This window comes from Bos grunniens, chromosome 18 (genome assembly GCF_055505025.1).
Source record: "Bos grunniens cultivar Pamir isolate PY7600 chromosome 18, Bosgru_T2T1.0, whole genome shotgun sequence".
Lineage (NCBI taxonomy): Eukaryota > Metazoa > Chordata > Mammalia > Artiodactyla > Bovidae > Bos > Bos grunniens.
In genome coordinates, this window is record NC_141182.1 from 11,244,599 (window position 1) to 11,263,466 (window position 18,868).

The window sequence follows — 18,868 nt, forward strand, 5'->3', positions numbered from 1 at the left end:
GAGATTTTTAAAACTGTTTTTATTTCCAAGCACACTAAAAAATTAAGGAAGCTTTAGGGCAAAGCTAAGTGAGACGAGGTGCATCGACCGAGAGTAAAATGAAAAATGTGGAAACGGCGACCTGTGTGAGCGTGACCTCGGTGCTGAGTCACGTGTCTCAGGCGCTGAAGCTGAGCACGGAAACATGCCTACAGCCCACCAAGAACCGGCCACTGGACAGACTGCTGGACAACGTCAGTTGGTGACTTTATTTCTTACAAAAGTTACATTGAAAGAAGAGGTTGAAAAGTCAAGTATACTTGATTTGCACATATTTGCCAAGTCTCACAGGATTCAACCACTTCGATAATTTTTATTGATAACCAGGATATACATATTAAAAGCCTCACACTGAAGCTCAGTACACACATCCAACCCCAATGACAGATGTGCAAATGAGTGTGCAGAACAATCTCGGGAACTCCTGTCTCCTGTTTGTCCTCGGCTGTGTCTCAGCCCCCCCGACCCTCCTTTTCTGCAGTGACCAAGCCACCTCGCCTCCACCCTGCAGCCTGTGCCCCTCGGCTCCGTCTGTTGTCAGGGTAGGCCCTCTGTGGTTCTGCGCCAGCCCTGATCAGGATAGAGGATGGGTTAATTCAAACAAAAGCAAAATGGCTCATGGGTGAGCAGAGAGGCGTGGAGACCAGGCGGGAGACGCCCACTCTTCTCAGCGTGGAAGGGGGCTCGGGACCCCAGACTGTGTCAGAGATGGTGGAATCCCATAAAACATGGACAGATCAGGCAAGTTTAAGGCGAATCCCCAGGGTGGGGAGCTGTTTGCTTTCTGGCATAATTTTAAGCTCTGCACCAAGGGTCCTATTTTATCACTTGTGACATGGGTAGAGAAACAAACAAAATGATACCCAAAAAAGGTACAAATTTAAAAAATCAAACCAGTTGTTGCCATCCTGAATACTGTCTGCAGGCCAGGTCCACAGGGCTCCTGCCTCCAGGTCCCCTCCCCTTTTCAGGGCCTCACCCACCTCCCGCAGGGTCAGCTGCGCAAGCCCGGGGCCACAGAGGGGCCAGGACGCGCCGCTGATCCAGCTGGAACCACACAGTGCGGTTCCAAAGCCCTGTCAACACACTCCAGATTGTTAAAATAAACTGAAAACAGGAAGGAGGGCAACAGAGGACCACACAGGAATGACTGTTCTTTGGATCTCGATACTCTCCAGTATGCAATACATTCATGTAAACCCCACGGGAGGGGACCCCGCACAGCTCGCCCCTCTTCCCTGAAACATTGGTTTCTAAAAAATAGCTTGTTTGCAGCACACCCCCATGATACGTCGCCTGAACAACACGGCCCACTTTAAAACACACGTGCACGCACACACACTGACACGCGAGGACTTGCTCACGGGGTCAGGGCCGGGCCCCAGGCCAGGAGCGAGCGCACGGCCCTGCTGCTCCGTAGCCCCCACGGGCTCCTGCGTCCAGACCCCTCCTGGACCGAGGGGGCCTGAAGAGTCCCAGGGCCACCGACCGTGGCGTTCTGTCCACTGGACTGGCTTTTCTTCATGACTGAGGCAAGCAGCTCAGCACGTAGGATTCCAACAACCCGTGTGACGGCCCACACAGCTTCCTAGAAAGCGCTGAGCGTGCTGACAGACTCCTGACTGCAGGGAGGGAACATCTGGCTTCTCCATGCGGCCACATCCCTCCATTACTGGACAGTGACGTCACTCGTGGGGAACCTGCCGTCTGTGACTGTGAACGTGTGAAGCCCCGCTCGCTGCAGGCCGCTGGGCCACTCGCCCTTGGGGTCACAGGGGAGCTGTTGATACCCTTTCCAACCCCAGATAAATTAAGTCCGTGGACAAGTTTTGGAGTGACGAGAGGGCCTCACACTGAGAACTCTGGGGCCCCTTTCCTGGGTCTTGTCTGCAATCGCCTGAACCGGAAGCCGACGAAGGGGTTCATCCAGAGCAGCGAGGGGGGGCCTCCGAAGACGGACTTCATCCCTTCCCACCGCAGCCGCCGCTCCCACGTTGGCTTCTCGCTCTTCAGCCTCTCGATCTCCTGGGAGGAAGAAAAGCAAGTGGGCGGCAGCACTGGGAAAACCCTGGGCAGGTATGAGCAGGAAGGGCAGGTGAGTGGTCGCCACGGGGGAGGCACCACCCGAACCACACGTCCTGGTGCCGGTCCTGCGGGCCCCTGTGCACATGGCCGGGCTGCAGCTGCCGGCCAGACCATGTCAGACACGGCTGGGCAGCGGCCTCCAGGCGGGTGCAAAGCTCAGGCAGCCCCAGGGCCGCGAAGGGGGCCGGTCCTCCAGTCCAGGCACCAATCTTCTTTCCGGGTCTTACAAATACGTGTCAAGTGCCTGCTCGAGGCCTTCAGCTGAAAGGCATGAAGGCGATCCAGTCCCTGCGACTCACTCAGCTGCCGAGGGCAGGGTCTTCGAGAAATGGGGCGTTTGCTGGCTCCACCTGCCTGGCTCTGTTGACTTTTAAATCAAAGGGACCTTTGAGCCCCGAGCTGTGCCCGGAGAGAGGGACACAGGCAGTGATGCTGTCACGGTCCACCAGGGCACCCCGCCCACCCCCTGGGGAACACCGGGCCTTGCGCCCACTGCCCACCCACGCCTGTGCACTGAGGCCAGAAACACCCAGTGGAGGAGGGGCGTACCGTCTCGTCATTGCATATGGAGTGGATCTGGGTGCCGAACATCACCGCGGTGAAAGTGAAAAACAGCAGACCCTCAAGGCACAGGAAGATTAGCAGGATGACAGTGACGGGAGGGGAGAAGTCACTGCACTCTGCGAACGAGAGGGGCGTGTGACGGCACGGCGGAGCACACCCAGCGTCCCAAGCCTCAGGCGCGGGTCCAGCTCGCGGAAGGGCCCCTCTGCGCCACTGTCCACAGAGAAGTGAGCTCGTTTCATTCACAGGCGCACCTGCTGTCCACCCGGGGCAGAGGGCGGCCTACCAGGCCAGCATTCACACCACCACGGCCTGGTCAGCAGATCTGAAATACCCAGTAATTTCCCCAGGTTTCTGTTGAGACTGTATTCGTGTACAGAACTGTGTATTAAAACACAACTAAAGCCAGAAAAGATGGGAGTTGCCTGTGCCTACACTTGTGAGCAGGACGCACACACGAGTCCATGCTGCACGGCTCATCCTGCCTCATCCGATGGCCCTGAATGATGCCTGTCCAGTGGCCAGAGCACACACCAGGCCTGAGGGGACAATACGAATTTTGACCCAGTCCCAAAGGTCTGCAGGATACAAATGGAAACTGAGGATTTCCTCTGAAACCGGAGGCCCCTTCCTCCCTCTCCACCCACCGCGGCACGAGCAAGAGAAGCCACCCCCCCAGGCCTACCTGTCCACTGTCCTCGGACGCAGGCGATGAACTGCAGCCCGCAGAGGACCAGCGCGTGCACGGATGCCAGAGCGATGTACATCTGCAGGGAGACACTGGTCAGCATGGTGCCAGGACCCCTGCGTCCACTGCTGCATCTCAGGCGCAGTGAGGGTGTGCGAGGTGGGCAGTAGCAGTGAGGGGAGCAGGTGACATGCCTCCCTGGGGTCACTCGGGACCAAGGACCGTAATCTCGTAGACTAATAGACCACAGGGAAACACGTTTTAGTGACAACGGTGGGTCAAGGTATCCAGGAGAGAGTTAAGTCACAGCGAACACCTGGAGCAACGGGCAACCCACACTCACTGCTGGGTGCCTCCCCACCAGCAACAACACAGTTGTAATCTGAACCCCAGAGAAGGGACTGCAGGTCTGATGTCAGAATAAACGTACCCTCGCTCCAGGTAAGACAGTATATAAAGAATTAAGACTCGACACAAGTCACTACAGGAGTAGTATCTTTACTCACAGTGAAGAGCACAAAAAATCTCTGATTCTTTTCTCCGACACAGTTGTTCACCCACGGGCAGTGATGGTCCATTTTCCGAATACATCTTTTGCAAATGCTGAAAAGCAGAAGTTAGCTTTTCACTATTCTGTGCTGAGGAAACCCCACCCATTGAAAACAGCTCTGCTAAGAGGTCACCCGGGAGATCCTGCCCCAGGGAAGGTGCGTGCTCAGGATGTCCTTTCAAAGTGGCCCTGGCGGGGGGTTGCTCAGGCTGCCCTAAGGATGGGGGTCCCTCCAGTGGTGGGTATTCAGGCTGCCTGGAAACGGGTTCTCTGCTGTCAGCGGTGGGCGCTCAGGCCCCCCTCCCCCGCCCCGGGGCCCGCGGCCCCCCAGGGCAGAGCCGCCGTGCCTGCAGTGGTGGGCGCGCTCAGGCTTGATGCAGCAGCACTTGGGGCACTTGTAGATCACCTCTCCGGGCTTCAGCTGCAGGCTCTCCATGTACTCTTTAGTAGCGTTTCCTTTGGGTACCGCCCCCTACGGTTTAATGACAATGTATTTTAGCTGGGAGGAAGGAAGTTTTAGAAAGAAAAAAACCCCAGTAAATTTAGGAATTAGACTTAGGTGTTATTTATAATGCTGTCCTTGCCACTTATATCACTGTGAAGAACAGCTATTACTCATAGGACCAGAAGTTTTGTTTTCATGAAAATTAAACAAGCTATAAAATGAACTCAAATAGCACATTATCCTTCATAATTTGGCGAGTCACCTGGATTTTTCCAACTTCATGCAGGACACGCCAGAGGCTGGCTGTGTTTGCTCAGCCACTCCCCCTCCACCCTGGGCAGCCAGCTCTGCCCACACTCCTGGGCAGGGTGTCCCTGATAAGCACCCACAGGTTTCCTATCAGCTGCACAGGGGGTGGCTGAACAAAACAGTCTGAAAAAGGACTTTATCTCGTGTTTTAAAGTTACATAATGAATGCTTCCCTGCAGACCTATCACAGACGAGCCTGGGGAGTGTGGCCCTGGGCCCCTGGCCCCCAGGTGTCCGGCCCCAGGGGTGGGAGTGGCAGCGGGGCTCTCACAGGGCATCCACGCGAGCCCCCAGCACGGGGAGCTGCAGAGGGCCTGTGTGTTGGGTGGCCATGGGCCACAGGCTGCAGGGCGGAGGGTCTGCTCTCTGGGCAGTGGACACAGGCAGTGAAGATCATGTCTGGGAGACCATTCTGGACGCCATGGCTGTGTGGACTGGGAACAAGCCTGGGTCTTGTTTCTGTGCCCCATGGGGCTTGTCCTTCACACAGAAATACGTTTCTGGAGAAGAAGCCCCACTAGGGAGGGGAGAGCAGGCGTGTGGGGACAGGAAGGGTGGGGGAGACGGCAGGGCACCGCCGTCAGCAGGAGTAAAGACAGTCAGAGAAAGCTGCCGGGGACGCAGGGGCCGAGCCCAGCTCTGCGCGGCTGGGCCGACACCACATCTGCAAAGCCCAGCACGCGCATGTGAAGACCGAGGACCACTGGGCTCCAAGGTGCCCAGGAGCCGGGCAGACCGCCCTATCGCCGGAAGGAAGTGATAGGGGGAGGGTCCCAGGTCCCGTAAGAAGAAAGGGACCAGGTTTAGGAGCGCCGCACCGTAGTTCTCACGGACACGCACTCGCTGCCCTACAGTAAGCGCGCGACCCCCACCCCCCACCCACTTAAGAGCACTCCTACGTGCTCAGAGGACAGGTGTGCAACCCGAGGGGGGGACACATCAGGCGACACGTGGTGACCAGACGGCGAGGAAATGAACGCATTTTCTGGTCCTTTTTGCGGCTCAGAGCCCTGGGCAGCTGCCTTGGTCCCCCTTGGGGCTGCCCGATGACTCCCCCAGGTCCCTGCAACTGGTGACCTACGCTCCTCACCCCACCAAAGAAACCTCCTGGATACCTGAGGCACGTTCCTCAAGCTCACGTTCGTATTCCAGCCATTTGCAGGGCATGTTTTTCTGTCGCTATGTCCCCAGAACCATGGCCCCAGCCCTGCGTCCTACCCCAGTGCAGCCTGGGCGCTCCCCGGGGCACAGCCCTCCTGACAGCTTCCCTGCAGCCTCTCCTGGCGCCCGACCTCTAACCTGTGCTCCCTGAATAGACCCCAGTAGCACTTCCATCTGGGTGCTGTGTGTGCTCCAGAGATGCTACAGACCAGGCCGCTAGCCTGTGCCCAAGAACTTGAACCCCAAGGCCACGGAGTGTGAGGCCCTCCAGCCACAGCTGCTGGTGTCTCCCCAGCCCAGACTGGCAGGAAAGCCCTGTGAGGGCGGGCACTCACGGGGTCGGTGAGCATGGTCCGCAGGTGAGACGACAGGGCGAGCACCGCCAGGCAGTTGAAGACCACCCCGTTGACCACGGAGTACCAGAAGTCCTTGGAGGGCAGCAGCATGACGAACGTGACCACGAAGTCTGCGTACACAACCAGTAGCCAGGTCAGCACGGCGCAGATCATGCCACAGCCGTCGCGGATGAACCACACTCTGTCGGCCGCGTCGGCCTCGGCGGGAGAGGAGGCCGCGGAGTCGTAGCTGTCATTCTCGGTCAGCAGAGGGTGGTGTTCGACGTCCCGCAGCCGGTGTCCTGAGGATGGCATGGTTTCCCTGCGGGAAGGGGCGAGGGGACACACGGTCACCGAGGCTGCCCAGCCATGCCTCAGCAGGACGACGCAGGGCGAGGGCCAGGCTCCGAGCCCGAGGGGACGAGGCCTGGGCAGCCCCACTGCCCGTGTGGGTCAGCGGCAGAGAGGCTGGCGAACAGGTGACTCCTGCTGCTGGCGTCCACGCTGGCCCCCGAAGCGGCTCAGGGTTCTCGCCCGATGGTTCTCCTCTCGCTCTGCATGGGCTCTCCCTTTCCCCGCATCCTAACTCTTTGACAGTGGGTGAGCATGCTTCCAAGGCAGGCTCCCATTTAATCTCCATCTTTCCTTTATGCTGTTCCTAGAATGCCCTTCCTCTCTCTTTCTTTCGACAGTTTCCCTCACTCACTGGCCTGTTCTTTTGACAACCCTCCCCCGTTAACTGGGAAATTCCCTGAGAGATGAGAACATGTAGGGTCAGAGACTAAAGACAAACTTGCACTTTTCCTCCTAAGCATTCTGCTGCTGCTTTACCCCATAACCTCCTCTCATCTCACTTAAACCAGATGCAACAGCGTGAAGCTTGTCCCTCTCTCAGATCTGCTGAGTGGCCTGGTGATCTCCACGCAGCTTCCTAGTGGGTCATACCAGTCCACCAAGGCTGAGAAAGCCCTCTGGCCAGACTGCCTCTGCTGCATGGCTGCTCCTCAGGCAGGACGCAGGCTGTGAGAAGTGGCACCTGGGTGCTGGGCAGGGCGCAGGGCCGTGCGTCCGGAGATGGAGGAGCCTTCTGTCAGAGCCCGGTTGTCTGCTCCAGAAACAGGGGCACCGAAGGCAGCTCTGACTTTGAGGAAGCGTGCACACCAACTCAGGGGAGCCGGAGGGGAGCGCGCACGCCAACTCAGGGGAGCCGGAGGGGAGCGTGCGCACCAACTCAGGGGAGCCGGAGGGGAGCGTGCGCACCAACTCAGGGGAGCCGGAGGGGAGCGCGCGCACCAACTCAGGGGAGCCGGAGGGGAGCGCCCGCACACCAACTCAGGGGAGCCGGAGGGGAGCGCGCACACCAACTCAGGGGAGCCGGAGGGGAGCGCGCACACCAACTCAGGGGAGCCGGAGGGGAGCGCGCACACACCAACTCAGGGGAGCCGGAGGGGTGGGCTGGGATCATCACAGAAGCACGTTAGGGTCCTGCTGTGTGCCTCAGAGCCAGGTGTGTAGAACCCACCCATCAGATAGTCTGATAGCCCACAGTTACTTCAAGATTTTCAAGAAAGCAGTCCACGAATGTGGGGGGCTGGGCTGCACACACTGGGCTCTCTGTGACCAAGCGCAGGCGCCTTCTGCTGAGTCACAGCACCTACGCCGCATCAGTGCAGGAAAGGAGGGGAGGAAGTGAAGAAACTGCTCCCTCACGCTCACTCAGCTACAGGCACTGGGAACGTGACAGCAAACGGTGCAGCACTGGCGCCGCGACCCAGGGCGAGGGCGCGGCCTCACTCTACACCGTCTTCCGCGGGATGCTCTGTATTCAGGTTGCCTGAGAGAGACCCGAAAGCAGTGTGCTGACCGATAGTCAAGCAGATGTCACATCGTCGGTTTTCTACTTCCATGGCTAGTTTAATGGGATTTTGTTTACAGCCCTGAACCTGTTTCTCCTCGTGTTAAATCGAGCCTCGCTTCCCAGAACACCAGGAGCAACACTGCAGATCTCCGTTGTTTAAGGGACAGCCATCCAAGCAAAACCTTTCCAGTCATGTAGACAGGAGACCTACCCTCGGCTTGTGCTGCTAAGTCACTTCAGTCGTGTCCGACTCTGTGCGACCCCATAGATGGCAGCCCACCAGGCTCCCCCGTCCCTGGGATTCTCCAGGCAAGAACACTGGAGTGGGCTGCCGTTTCCTTCTCCAATGCATGAAAGTGAAAAGTGAAAGGGAAGTCGCTCAGTCATGTCTGACTCTTCGCGACCCCATGGACTGCAGCCTACCAGGCTCCTCCGTCCATGGGATTTTCCAGGCAAGAGTACTGGAGTGGGATGCCACTGCCTTCTCCCCCTCGTCTTGTAACTCCTGCTAATAATCGGGATCTTGCTCCGGGACACACTCTCCTCTTAAGAGTAGGTGTCAGCAAACCACTGACAGGAGGTGACCATTAACCATCAACAGGGTACAAGTTAGTGTGAGCAATTAGAGAGGAAACAGTGATTATATACCTAAGCAGACACTTACCTCACAAATTATTACTAGACATTACTTGAACATCTTGTGCCTTTTCTTCAGGATCTTAAGGTGCATACTGTCCTATGTGACAGGATCTGAAAGATAAAATCTAATTAGAAAAGTTGCTTGTTCTGGCATTCAGAACTATCTTTAACTATGAAATCATGACTCCTGTAGGTTTTCATTACTAGTAAATTGACAGAATCCTGAAAATTATAAACCTGTCCATTTTATCCCCCTGTTACTTTAGCCCCGGTTTTAAATAAAACCTGTAAGCCAAAATCCCTTGAGAAAGAGCCCTGGGGATAATCCAGACCAAATCTAGTCAACCTGCATTTCAACAGGTCACCGTTTTACCAGGCACAGCCAAGGAACTGCAGCGAAGACCGGAGTGAGAGGTGAGGGGTGCACCAGGGCCCCGGGGGAGGGGGCACAGTGCTCGAGGGGCAGGTGGGGCGCGAGGAGCATCCTGGGGGTGTCTCCCACTGGGCACCGGCAGGTGGGCGAGGAGACACAGCCTTCTGGGAAGCACTCGTCTGGCCCGAGAAGAAAAGCCGGCTGACAGCACGAGGTAGGGGCGTTCCCCCAGAGAGGCCAGACTGCTGCCAGGCTTCCCCAGGAGCAGGGCCGCCAGAGGACGGCTGACCACGGGCACGGCCCCTGCCACGCGGCCTGGCAGGTCTCGGGCTTAAATGTGAGCAAACAGCCGACAGTCAGATACTTTGGAGGAAGCCCCAGCCAGGTCTCATGAGAGACAGAGCCCCAGAAAGAAGCCAGAGGGAAACAGGAGTTGAGAGCAGGTACAATGCACAGGGAGGACAACCAAAGAAATACGAGACTGCGTTTGTGAGACAAAGAGGAGCGTTCTGAGGACCCCTACTTACTGAAAAATAGAAATATGATAGGATTTTAAATTCTTAAAAACAGGATTGGGAGAGAGAGTGGGAAGCCTCCCAGAAAGGAGAACTAAACAGAAAAGAGCCAAGGAAAATAGGAGTTTGAGATTAACAGATACATGCTACCGTATAGAAACTAGACAAGCAACGAGGACCTGCTTTATAGCACAGGGAGCTGCATTTGACACCTCTTAAGAATGATAATGGCAAAGAATCTGGAAAAGAATGCACACATGCGCACGCATACATATACATAGAATAACTGACTCACTTTGCTGTACACCTGCAACTGACACAGAACTGTAGATCAACTAAAAAACAAACTGGAAAAAAAAAAAAGAAAGACCACAGGAGAGAACAGGAATCAGAGGACCAACTTCCAAACAACGGGATGTCTGGCGAACGCAGCCCCCAACCAAGGCGTCCTTCCCTAGCACGGCTCTACCACTGCACCCGCCCCGGTGCCTCAGGGCCGGTCCACTCCGTTTGCATCCAGTGTCCTACCAACGAAACACCGCTCTGCTGGGCAAACCCTCGGCTGGTGTCTGCTGTCTGAAACCAAGACAACAGAGGTGCCAGAGGGCTGGCGTGGAGGGCGGTGAGGCGACGGGGCACTGGTGGGACTGGGGACCAGGCAGGCTAAGCTCCCCTGGTGGTCTCCACGGGACGGGCTCTGAGCCCCCAGGAACCGGGGGCTGCTCGCCGCTTCCTGGCCACACGTGCCCCCTTCTGCTGCGCCGGCTCTGAGGTCAGGCTCCCCTGCTCGCCCTCCACGCTGAGCTGGACAACCTCCTGCCCACGGCCAGCGCTGGCCCGCACACCAAGGTTCTCTGGTGCACCTGTGACCGAGTCCCTTCGGAACTCTTTTAGTAACAAATGCGGCCGTGAACCACAAGCTGCTTAAACTAAAGTAGGTGACTTTCTTTTTGAAAACTGCATTTATGTTATAATTTTAAGTCTTTATTTCTCGCTGGGCTGGGTCTTCATCACTGTGCAGGTTTTCTCTGGTTGCAGAGAGCAGGGCGTACTCTTCAGTTGGGGTGCGTGGGATTGCCGTTGCTGCAGCTTCTCTAGTTGCGGGACAAGGGCTCTATTGCATGTGGGCCTCGGCAGTTGCAGCTCCCCAGCTCCAGAGCACAGGCTCAGGAGTGGTGGTGCTCGGGCTTAGCTGCTGCACGGCATGAGGGATCTTCCCAGATCAGGGATCGAACCCATGTCTCCTGCATTGGCAGGCGGATTCTTTAACCACTGAGTCACCAGGGAAGCCCAGAGGTGACTTTTAAAATATGGCATTTACGTATAGTAACTTTATTCAAATGTCTATGCAATAGCCAGCAACTTTAAATGCTGAATAACATGCTGAACCAGTAATGCCTAATTATGCTTAGTAATATTTTCCACTTTTCATTCACATTCATTCTGAGGATCTTCAAATGAGCTTATGTTAGCACTGTTTTAAAAGAAAACTGACTCTGCAAAACACAGGTCAACGCATCCCAGGCCTCGGGCTTAAGCAGAATCTCTACAATGAGGCCAAATCCCCAGTTACTTTCATAAATTTTAAAAAGTAACCAACACAGCAACCACTTTGGACAGTGGTCTGGCACTTTCTCCGAGTTGAACCAACATCCGCCCTGTGACTCAGAAATTCCACTTCTAGGCATTCACCTCAAGGTGAATGGGACCCGGGCTTCCCAGGTGGCTCAGCGGTAAAGAATCCGCCTGCCAATGCAGGAGATGCCGGTTTGATTCCTGGTTCAGGACAATCCCCTGGAGAAGAAAATGGCAACCCACTCCAGTATTCTTGCCTGGGAAATCCCAGAGAGAGAGGAGCCTGGTGGGCCACAGTCCATGGGTTTGCAGAGTCGGACACAACTGAGTGGCTGAGCATACATGCACGAGTGTGAACACAAAACATGTACAGAACTGTTCACAGCTGCTCCACAGGTGCTCCGTTCATCTTACCCACCAAACCAGAAAACCCAAATCCCTCACCAGGAGATGAACAAACAAACCATGGTTATTCATACAACTCATTCTAGAAAATGGGGGGAGGTTAGATACATGCAACAATGTGGCTAAGTGAGAGAAGCCAGACACAGAAGAATGTATTCAGTAGGAGTCAATCTCCACGGCCCTCTAACCAAGCCAAGCTAATGTACTCTGAAAGAACGCAGAATGGGGAAGGACGGAGACCCCAAGGCAGCTTTCTGATCTGACGCAAAGTCCCCTACGTGGACAGGGCAGCAGGCCACACAGACACCCGCGGTGTCAGGACAAAACTCAACAAACTGTTAAAGGACAGTAAGGGGCTTCCCTGGTGGTCCAGTGGCTAGGATGCCACTCCTAAGATAGGGGGCCCAGGGTCAGTCCCTGGTCAGGGAACTAGATCCTGCATGCCGCATCGAAGACTCAGCACAGCCGAATACATGTTTTAAAATAAAAAAGTATACACTTAAAATTGTCTGTTTCATTTTACATGAATTATTCCTCAACTAAAAAATGAAGAGACAAATGCCCAGCATAGGTGCCTGTGCAGGTGTGAAGGGTGTGGAAACAGCGCGTTCTAGGCGCTCTCCCTGCAGACACCGCCTTCTGAGCCAGGCCCTGTCTCATTTTACCCTTAACAGTATCTGTGGGCAGGTGTCTTATTAATCTCTTCCCCTAATGTTTTCTCATGCCTATAAACGGGAAACGCGTCTCATAAACAAACTGAAAACAAGTAAGCAAAACACATCAGTATTCTTTGGTGATCGGTTGCTACTGTGGGAACAGGAATGTCTACCCTAGAGTCTGGTGTTCATGTTTACATTAACGCGCTGCTTTTACACTCAGCATTGTTCTACTCCTCAGACACCCACTGCTGACCTATAAACAAGAGCAGTAAGCAAATCTCTGCTTTGGGCACAGACGCGGCGCCCGAGATCTGCAGCATTCAGACGTGGGGGCGGGCCCCCAAGATGCGGACTCCACGCAAGGCCTGCAGGATGCTCGACCACAGACAGGTCCCCGGCCCACAAGGGCTCACACACCAGAAATGGGAACCAGCCTGCTAAGTGGTGTCTCGGTGTTTCCCCCCAGTGACAGGCAGAGGGTGATGACGCAAAGAGCTGACAACAGCTCATCCTGTCCAGAGAACAGAAAGATGTCCACTAGGAAGGCAATGGTGCAAGAGGCGGGGAGGCAGGAAAGGGAACTCACGGGCTGCAGCACCACCACCCCCCCCACCCGCAGCGTAAGGGAGGCAGGGAAGGAGGCTGGGGCTGCCCGTGAAGCACCCAAAGGCCAGGCTAGGGCATCTGGAATTCCACACTTTGTTCTGCTGCAAAGGGAAACACTGGGGCTTTGGTAAACAGATGTTTTAGAGCCATCTCTGACAAAGTATGACTGGATGGAAGGAGGAAGGCAAGCAACCAGGAGGGACTGCCAGGACCCAGAGCAGGGCCAGGAGGGAGCAGATGGGGGCAGGCACACGATGACTGGAGCAGTCAGCACACACAGGCCTGGAGGGTGGGCTCGGGAGCCAGGTGGGCCTGAGGCTGGCTCAGCAGGGGCACGTGTGTGTGTGACTTATCCTCTTTAATGATCCGCCCTGGCACATTTTCCATCATTTGGTCTAAAATTCATTCTCTGGATTTCCTGTTATTTTCTCAACTTACTATGATGTAAGAGAAATAATTATGACCAAAAAATAAGCTTCCAGGGAGAATTTTAAGAACTCCAAGGAGGTGCCATCACTGGGGATAACGGGAAGATGTCACACGTGGCCCCGCAAATGGGCTGCTCCGAGGCAGGGGAGGCGTAGGAGAAGGGCAGCACGCCTGCAGCCCGGTGTAAGTGAAGCGGCACAGGCCCGGGTGAGGCGGGGACGCGACAGACACGGCTGCTCGCTGAAGCTGGTGAGGAGGGGAGCGTGCAGATCACCCGGCCCCGTGCATTCACCGCAACTGCCATTATGCTCTTACTGTTCTTCCCACCCATTTGCAATCATGAAAGATTTAGTTCGGGCTTTCAAACCAGACCAATAATATATGCCATATGAACCGCTATTTTCTTCTCAAATTACTGAAGCTGAAGAACGGAATATTAACGTTTGAGGGAAAAAAAACAATGGACCGAAGCCAAGTCTCAGAGGTATGCTGCCACATCAGCCATCCTGTGAACAGTAAACTCACGCAACCTCTCTCGGAAGGCCTCTCATACTAAAACAAAAGAGGACAAACCGAGAAAACAGAGGGAGCCAAGGCTCTCGGTGGACGGGGGGGCGACTCTGGCTCCCTCCCTTCCCTGCCAGCCACTCCCAGACTCCTGGCAGGCCCTTCTCCACAGATGCCTCAGCGTTGGGGTGCTCAGGCGGGGTCTTGGGGTTTCCTCGTTGGGTGTGTGCTCTCCAGATGATCTCCAAGAGCTCAGTTCCGTGAAGTTAGAGAAGACGCATGTGGGAAACCCGCAAACGAAGAATGTGCTGTTGAGTGTCTCTGACTGGTTACTCAACAAGACCACAGTCAGGTCAAAGCAGAAACCCCTCCACCCGCCAGACTGTTGGGATCCCACCTTGTCATCTTGATAAACGGCACCTGCCCCACCATCTAGTTGCCAAAGTCAAAAATCAAGACACACCCTTCACTTCACTTTCCTCCCCCAGCTCCCCACACTTCACCCATGAACAGGTCCTGTGGGCTTGACTTTCAAAACTTGCCTAGATGTGAGCCACCTTCCACCAGCCTGCCTAGCCGGATCAAGGCTCAGGAGCCCTCACTTGGGCTGCATGATCCAGCACTGTTATATACTCGTGGCCTCTGCGCACCCCGCAACCTACTCCCTGGCCCCTAACCCATTCCCCAATCAGCATCTGGAGCCAGTTTTAACAGAGATAAGTCAGACCCTGCCACTCCTGGGTCTATCAAAACCAGCCAGCGGCTGCCTCTGCAGTTAGAACAAAACCCCCAGGCCTCCCGTGTGGCTGCACAGCCTTACCACCTGGGGCCTGCGGACCTCACCTCTCACCTCCCTTCCACCCCGGCTGTCTTGTTCAGCTGTCATCACCTCAATGGAATGTTCTACTCATACCCCCGGCACACCCTGAACTCTGCAAATACCTGTTGAGTGAGATGAGAAAGCAAAAATGAAGCCCACAGAAACATGAAAGGAATAGGGAAAAGGGTCAAAAGTGGGAGCCTGGGGTGGGGTCAGATGGTGGGCGGGGTGCGAGTAATGTGGACAGCTTAGGAAGTGGGGGGGACAGAGGGAGAGACCCCCAGTAGCAGGGTTTATTCTGGGTGTGTCACCAGGAGTGCACAGACTGCATGAAGCAGCCTCGAAGCCACATGGACAAAATACCAAAGCTCCCACCTTTCTCCCCGTACCACAGCCACAGCCTGTCAGTCAAGTGGGGGGTCTGTTTAAGAAAAAAAAAACTTCGGAGTTTTGACTCCAAAGCCCATGTTCTTCCATTAAAACACACAGCCTCCCAGAGCACTTGGTTTTAGAAAATACATTCTGTAACAGAGTGAGTTTTGGAAATACAGAACGCTAAGAATTAAAAGCATTTCAACCAAGATAACGCTGTAAAAGCCTGTCTCAAGAGAAGCTGGAAGCCTCTCTGTCCTGACTGCTCCTGCTAATTACTGGGGCTGCACACGCCCTGTGCCCTCTCCCACAACGACCTAAACCGCCGGCCTAACAGAGTGGGCCTCTCCTCCCATTAAGTGATAATGCTCCCTGCACACCCAGGATTTTACTACGCACCTTCCCCTCGAGACCCAAGTCCTCCTCCCCGTCACTCCTCCTAGGAGCTGCTGACACTTCTGTTACCGCTCGGCCCTTTCCCTGCCCACCTTCCCACAACCCAGGCTTAGGCTCCCTCACCTTTGGCTGTCCCTCTGCAGAATCCTAACCGACACAGGGGCCAAACCTTGGGGCCATGGCATTCAGGGCTCCACTGACTCTGGCTCCCGGGCCTCTCCCGGCTCTTCGCCCAGCCTTCCCGCTGTCTCCCTGCTGTGTCCATGGACCCCCCCACCCCCGGCCCCGAGCTTCTGCTCCTGCTGTCTCCTCCGTGTAGAAGACTCCCACTCTGCCCAGCAAGATCATTCATTCATCAAACATTTACCAAGCACCCAAGACACACAAAACACTGCAGGATAACAAAGTTGTTTTCAAAAGTATGAGGTGCTGTACCAATATACGGCATTATGGCTCCATGAGGAGTCTGGATTTTATCAGACAATTAATAAAATTCTACTGGTGCTTTTTCAAGAATGCAATCAAGCAGTAATCGAGACAAGAACATGTCTATAGACAGAGGCAAAGAAGTGGGTGAAAGAGAAAAAAAATCAGAGGCAAGTGACTGATGAAATGCCATCCCAGAACAGGCAGAGCAAAGTACAGACACATGAAACTGTTCCCTCTCGACTTTGTAGCTGGCCAGCTCTGCAGGTGGCTCTCTTGTTCGGTGCTAAGCTGAAGGGTCACACACAAGTTGTTAACGAGACACTGGCTTTGGGGACAAAAGGGAGCAAGAGTAAGTGTTTGGGAATCTGTATTTCATGCTCTGCTCTAGTGTTTGATTTTTTTTTTTTTAACAAAACAAGTATGTATTAATTTTATAATTAAACCATTACTTTGGGGAATTCACTGGCGGTTCAGTGGTTAGGACTGTGCTTTCACTGCTTAGAGCATGGGTTCAATTCCTGATTCAGGGAACTACGTTCTCACAAGCCTCATGGTGTGGCCAAAAAATTAAATAAAATATTACTTTAAAGAAACATACCCCCCAAAAAGACACTGATGCTGGCAAAGATTGAAGGCGGGAGAAGGGGACGACAGAGGATGAGCTGGTAAGATATCATCACAGACTCAATGGACATGAGTTTGAGTAGGCTCCAGGAGTTGGTGATGGACAGGGAAGCCCGAGTGCTGCAGTCCATGGGGCTGCAAAGAGTCAGACACGACTGAGCGACTGAACTGACTGACCCCCAAAAAGCTGCTTCAAGAAAACTATCCTTAGAGCTGTTCAGCATGGTCTGGAGCAGGGAAGGTCTGGAATCGTCAGGAAAACTACTACTCAATTCATCCCAAGCATTAACTTCATATGTGAACTTACTGTTTGGTCCAGTTCCTCAAATTAACGAAGATGATATTACTATGTCACCAAAGGGTCCAAGCCTGCAGGGAACAGTTTCAGTAAAAGTGGAAAGACACGTCCAGACGTTTGACTGGCTCAAGACAGTTCTTATACAGAGTTCCTTTCAGTACTTTCTCTCTCACTGAGGTCATTCTAGTCATGCCAGTATTTCCCAATTTACTCACTGTAATCAAGGCAGGCTCTGAGTCACTGGTTTAAAAAAAAAAACAAAACTTCTGTATACATGTCTACTCACTTGACTTTGACATGAGATGTGTGCACAGAGTTCCAGCTGTTGTTTTATGAATTCTTTAGCAAATTACCTTCATTTAGTCTCATTCTCCTCCACCTCACAACTCAAAAGTCAACCTACCAGCTTCACTCCGGAAAGTACACAATCCAAAGTGTCCATCACTCCGACCCTTACATTTTTACCAGAATGTTCAAGAGATGTGATTTAACATGTGTGTTCCATCCCATTTTTCAAATACCCCCAGAGACTTTCTCTTTAATCAAGTATCCCAACTTCTGCTAAGTCACTTCAGTTGTGTCCGACTCTGTGCAACCCCACAGACGGGAGCCCACCAGGCTCCCCTGTCCCTGGGATTCTCCAGGCAATAACACTGGAGTGGGTTGCCATTTCCTTCTCTAATGCATGAAAGTGAAAAGTCAAAGTGAAGTCGCTCAATCGTGTCCGACCCTCAGCGACCCCATGGACTGCAGCCTTCCAGGCTCCTCCATCCATGGGATTTTCCAGGCAAGAGTACTGGAGTGGGGTGCCATTGCCTTCTCCGATCCCAACTTACTAACAAGCAAATTTAACAAGGTGACTTTTAAAAGTTGCCTTCAGTTTCGTAAAAGTTGTAAGACAGTATCAAAAAACTAGGTCTGATTTTGAAAAAAATTAAAGTTATAAAAGTATCAGAAGATTCAATTCACCATCTTTGAGGTGAATAGTCTAAGAAGGAATATATGTTGACCAAGATTTCTAGACCCTCGAGCAAGGGGCCCGAGACTGGCGGACCGGGTTATAGCTTTCTAGACCGAGATTTGAGACAGTAGCAGTAAAATAGATAAATCTATGTGCATTAAGTAAAAATGCTAAGCAGACTGCAAATGTTAAACACTGTAGCACTGATTGGACTGCACTTTACAGGACCTGGTCAGCCAAAGAAGCTACAGAGCAGCTATATGGACAGTTTTTACACTCACAAAACCAGTTACCCACAAGCCAATAAAGTGTCTCCATCCAACAGAGAAGAGAGACTTAGTTCCAGCAGCAATGACTCCTCAGGAGAGATGATTCTGGCTGCAGCAAGATTCAACATTGCCCTGAAGGCTGACCTGACTGTCCCAGGTGGCCTGGTAGGTAACCCCCGAAAAGACCCTGGGCAGAGAAAGAGAAGAGGAGGGAGCTGGGCAAAGAACAAGAAAAGCTAAAAACGTATAAAGCAGTGAAGAACCGGCGCATTTGAGAAGCCAGAGGCGATGTTTAAGAAAGCCCATTGTAATGCTTGCTCATAAACTACTCTTAACAGCTTACAAAGGGTTTATAGCTACTGTGTCTTCAGGCCCTAACAACAACCCCCTTATTAGCTATCAAAAGGAGGGAACTGTGCCTGGGAGAGCTGAGTGTCACGCCCAAGGTCAGGCAACAAGCTGGGGCTGCAATTCGGGCCCTACCCCGAGAGGTGCACCAAGGAGTGACAAGGAGACACCTGGCAGAGGAAGGAGTCAAGCGCCGGCACAGAGGTGCCCCCGAGAGGCGCTCGGGAAGGTCGCAGGTGCGGCGCGGCGCGGTGGAGCAGGACGGAGCAAGGGGCCCGAGACTGGCGGACGGGGGGCCCCGGAGCGGCCGGGAGAGCCAGGTGCCAGCAGCCCGCCCGACCCGGCCCGCCGCGCTCACCCGAGGCCCGGGCGGGGTCGCCTGGCGCTGCGGCTCCTCCCGATCGGCGGCGACGGCGGCGGCGGCGGCGACTGCAGCGGCCGAGGCAGGGACGCATCATGCGGCCGCGCTCATGGCCGGGCCACGGCGGGCCCCGCGGCTCGGCCCGGTCCCGCCGGGCCGGTCGGAGGGGGTCGGCCGCCCAGGGGTACACGAGACCCGGAGGCCGGGCCGGGAAGCGCGGAGGCTCGGCTCCCGGAAGTGAACCGCGC

At 54.4% G+C, this 18,868-nt stretch overlaps 1 protein-coding gene across 4 annotated transcripts; it reads right to left on the minus strand.

The window, feature by feature from the left end:
* Positions 1-222: 222 nt before the first annotated feature.
* ZDHHC7 (zDHHC palmitoyltransferase 7) lies at positions 223-18,868 on the minus strand. Of its 4 annotated transcripts, XM_086350214.1 has the most exons (10): positions 18,618-18,868; positions 8,699-8,784; positions 7,887-8,010; positions 7,122-7,281; positions 6,177-6,498; positions 4,274-4,398; positions 3,883-3,979; positions 3,374-3,455; positions 2,674-2,804; positions 223-2,064 (listed from the first exon to the last, which is right to left on the minus strand). In XM_086350214.1, the coding sequence occupies exons 4-10, from the start codon at positions 7,169-7,171 to the stop codon at positions 1,888-1,890; spliced, it is 984 nt and encodes a 327-aa protein (XP_086206340.1). In that variant the 5' UTR covers positions 7,172-7,281; positions 7,887-8,010; positions 8,699-8,784; positions 18,618-18,868; the 3' UTR covers positions 223-1,887. The 4 variants fall into 4 exon arrangements, with proteins under 4 accessions (XP_086206340.1, XP_086206341.1, XP_086206342.1 ...); XM_086350215.1 differs by lacking the exons at positions 7,122-7,281; positions 7,887-8,010; XM_086350216.1 differs by lacking the exon at positions 2,674-2,804 and having other exon boundaries at positions 7,122-8,010.

Bases quoted from the DNA above. Each gene is read 5' to 3' on its own strand.
- ZDHHC7 (XM_086350214.1), bottom strand. From the start codon at position 7,171: ATGCAGCAGAGGCAGTCTGGCCAGAGGGCTTTCTCAGCCTTGGTGGAC. The intron at 6,499-7,121 runs GTATGACCCACT...CCCTTCCCGCAG, and splicing joins TTCTCAGCCTTGGTGGACTG to GGAAACCATGCCATCCTCAG. The intron at 3,980-4,273 runs GCACGGCGGCTC...TCTGCTTTTCAG, and splicing joins GAGCGCGCCCACCACTGCAG to CATTTGCAAAAGATGTATTC.